This window comes from Eurosta solidaginis, chromosome 3 (assembly GCF_040869045.1).
Source record: "Eurosta solidaginis isolate ZX-2024a chromosome 3, ASM4086904v1, whole genome shotgun sequence".
NCBI lineage: Eukaryota > Metazoa > Arthropoda > Insecta > Diptera > Tephritidae > Eurosta > Eurosta solidaginis.
Genome location: NC_090321.1, coordinates 95923211 through 95926900, shown reverse-complemented (window position 1 = coordinate 95926900; position 3690 = coordinate 95923211). Strand labels below are relative to the sequence as shown.

At 33.1% G+C, this 3690-nt stretch overlaps 1 protein-coding gene across 1 annotated transcript; it reads left to right on the top strand.

Annotated features, from left to right (window-relative positions):
• The first annotated feature begins 2831 nt into the window (after positions 1-2831).
• Positions 2832-3399, top strand: Chrac-16 (chromatin accessibility complex protein 1). The gene is made up of 2 exons (XM_067777638.1): positions 2832-2995; positions 3050-3399. The coding sequence occupies exons 1-2, from the start codon at positions 2891-2893 to the stop codon at positions 3272-3274; spliced, it is 330 nt and encodes a 109-aa protein (XP_067633739.1). The 5' UTR covers positions 2832-2890; the 3' UTR covers positions 3275-3399.
• Positions 3400-3690: the final 291 nt, after the last annotated feature.

Genomic DNA, 3690 nt, shown 5'->3' with positions numbered 1-3690 from the left:
GCCATATCAAAACGAAATCAAATCGTTTATGTTGATTATTAATTTCAAACTATGCTGGCAAAGCTGATTGATGGCGGAGTCATTAAAGGTGAAAGCATTAGCCAAGCTGATTGCAACTTTTCTCGTGAATTTTGACAGTACAAACATTTCTCAGAGTATTTTTGACATTACCACCAACGAATTACACAAACAAATTACATAGAGTTTGTGTGTGTATGTGCGCTCGTTGTTGCCACCTTACGGCTTCACCATGGCTATAGCATTGCCAGCACAATTCAAACATAAAGTATCACGTTTTTGTTAACGTTTTTAACGTTAGCGAAAGCTTTTCGTTTCGGTTAAAAACGAGATACAATTTATCTTGATAATTTCTTTATCGATAATATTTCGAAGTGTTTCAACGGAAACGGTGGAAATTTTTTGATAAACGATTAGCTTAACGTTAAGGTGCATCCCTGCATACAACTCTTTCTCAAACATGTTCATTCATTCTCATTCCTTACAATTTATATTTGTCGCATGTTTGAGAGGCTGCTGTACACGAACAACAACATAGGCATATGTTGATGAGCGATCGCTAGTTACATTACATACTCACGTTGATAATTATTATATGAGAAATGATTATGAAAATCTAATGGATATTTTAAATTTAACTTTTTTTTTGTTTTCCACAGTGGGTTTAAATCTAAATGGACCTAATTCTAGGTATTATTTTAATTTAATTGAATAATCCTTCTTAGATTGATGTTTTTATTCGGAAATAATAATAATTTCAATTTCGCAACATCTTTCTCTCATATATATTCTTATTAGCAACCTTTTGCTCCAAGTTTTGTTGCATTTAATGACTCTTCTTTTCGGTATACTAACTTTGAACTTCTTCTTCTTCTCCGTACATTGTAACTATATGCCAAATTTAACATTTTTACATATTTTAATATTTATGTAAATACTTGAGAGGATTTGCTATTCTTTTATTTTGAAAATTCCAAAGCTGGGGGGGGGGGGGGAATTCGATCAAGCTGGACTTGGGGATAGGTCAAGAGTGGCCCTAGGCGGATTGCAGCAACTTTTGCAGCGTTTTAGTAGAATTAGAAATGCAACTCAGCTTGAAGTACTCTTTCGTACCAAAAATGCAACTCTAGACCTGAGATTTGCATCAGGTGAGCGAGGCTGTTTGTAGTTTTGACGTTTATCGCTTAGCTGACACACTTGTATAGGTACACTATGGCTGAGAGAATGCAGGCAATTGATTCAATCTTGTTATATCTCTGATATGTAAACACGTAGATTCTCTATCGACGATTTATTGTAGATCAGAGCATGTATAAACTTGGTCTAAACTCTGTAAACATCGATAGTACAAACTACCGATATATCGATACTATCGTCGAAAGTTTTTTACCTCTAGTGTTGCATATTTAGCATAGATTAGATTGATACGAATCTTTTGCTTACGCTCTCATATTTTCGCTCTCACGAGGGATTTATCTTCTAGTGGTTGCTGGCAACAATCACAGATAAATCCCTCGCGCCAGCTGAAGCGGGTGCCAGAACACAAAATGTGCCAGCCAAAACGAAAAACGTGCCAAAAATTTTGGTTAGTTTGACCTACAACTGTAGAATAGCGTTCAAAAATTATGGAAAAAATGATAAAAATACTTGTTTTAGTGTAAATATTATTAGTTCGAAGGCGGAGGGTAAATATTATTTCCCATTCAAAAGTTATCACTAAAAATAAGTTTTGTAAATATGAACTCACGATGCAACCAGTCCATTTTGATCACAGAACCTGGAACGCCAGACATGCAGGATAAGCCCTATCCATTAAATAATGTTAACTATTATATCATAGGTCCGATTTACTGAAATTTCAAAAGAATATATGGTTTTCACTGCGAGTTAAATGCGTTACAATATTTGACTAATTAATTTAATCGAAATGTAAATTTTACTTAGATTTGTTTATATTTAACTCTAACTAGTCGTATTATTGTAAAATAACTTTAAGCAAATAAATATTTTACGACTATTATTTTATTAAATGATTGAAACTATAATCGCCGAAATGTATGTCAAATATCCCCATTTTCAGATCTATTCATTTTTGTTTGGAGTGGCATCATTGATAAGTGTTATAAAAAATGTGCATTTTGACAGCGCTCTCTCGAAACAAAGAGTTGCAAATCCATTCATTTATGATATTTAGCAATGATGACATGATACGAAACATTCATTCTCTCTCAATTCGTTTCCAGGAATGGGTCTTAAAGTTCATTCAATTGTAAACATTGGTTCATTCGATTGTAAACAAACTTCATTCGTTTCCAAGAATGGGTCTTGAAGATCAGAGTTGCGTAAACCGCACAAAAAAAATTCCAAGAAAATCGGTGCGTTTTCATTATTTTTCATTTCAAGTGTATTCAACTACATAAGCGGATCAAAAATTTGTAAAAAAGGTACAAGAAATAACAAAATTAAATGAGCTGTTATATTAACGCACGAAAAGAGATAAGTACATTTTATCTTAGCTATCAAAAAATTTAATATCACGTGTTGTCACGGAAAAATTTTTAACGGGTAAAATAAGCTTTTTTTGTATTTGTGATCCTGAAAAAATTCGAGTTTTTTGATATCCCATTTGACAATCTTGAGTAAGTTTTCGGTGAAAATCATAAATTAAACCTTTACCATGTAAAATACCCCAAAGTTACTCCGAAATGCCCAAATTTGATTTTGAGGATGATGGCATCTATGGTCAATGTTATAAAAAATGCACATTTTCACGCGCTCTCAGAGAGCGAGAAGTTTCATATCATGTCATCATTGATATTTAGCTATTGGTTGCTGGCGGTAAAAACTTATCGGTTGCAAAAAAAAGAAAGAAATGGAAAATGAATTGCCATTAAGCCGTATTAGAACAATAATGAAAAGTTCTTTAAACACTGGTCAAATATCTAATGAAGTCCTTTTTCTAATGACTAAAGCTACTGTAAGGCTATTAAATCAATCCGGTTAAAAGATTATTATTGTTTATATATTACAGGAAATGTTTGTACAAAAGCTCACAAAGGAAGCATATGCAAAAGTTAAGGACGACAAAACGCTCAAATATAAACACTTATCACAGTACGTTCAAAAAGAAAAGAACTTAGAGTTCCTGTTGCAAATTGTGCCCGCTAAAATAAAAGTTAAAGACTTCAAAAAAATTCTCGAACTAGAGGATGTGAATTCATCCTCTGAGAGTGAAGAAGAAAGGCGGGGCAAGTAATTTCTTGGTACATGAGTGAACCTCTTTAGATAAAGGAAAATGGTTCTTTCTTCAGATTGAGTCTTACTTCGATTATTGGTGTCTTATACTTACGAAATACAAGCATACTTTATATAAAAATTAAATCTTAAATATTTCTGATTGTATAATATAAATAGGTACCCGAGAATTTGAGATGGTAAGGGTAAAAAGCTTAGGACAGCGGTTAGCTCATAATACGCGTCAAAAATATCGGGAGTGGTGCCAAAAGACCGTAGCAACAATAATCCGAAAATGAAAAATAAGAACGTTTATTCTGTCAGGATACATTCGGGGTATTCTTTACTTTAGCTCACAACAGCAAAACTCATCCATTGGACCTAGGACCACGAATCCATACACGGAAATAAAAAAAATTTTATTTTGTCAAAAGACAT

Bases quoted from the DNA above. Each gene is read 5' to 3' on its own strand.
- Chrac-16 (XM_067777638.1), top strand. From the start codon at position 2,891: ATGGAAAATGAATTGCCATTAAGCCGTATTAGAACAATAATGAAAAGT. The intron at 2,996-3,049 runs GTAAGGCTATTA...TATATATTACAG, and splicing joins TTCTAATGACTAAAGCTACT to GAAATGTTTGTACAAAAGCT.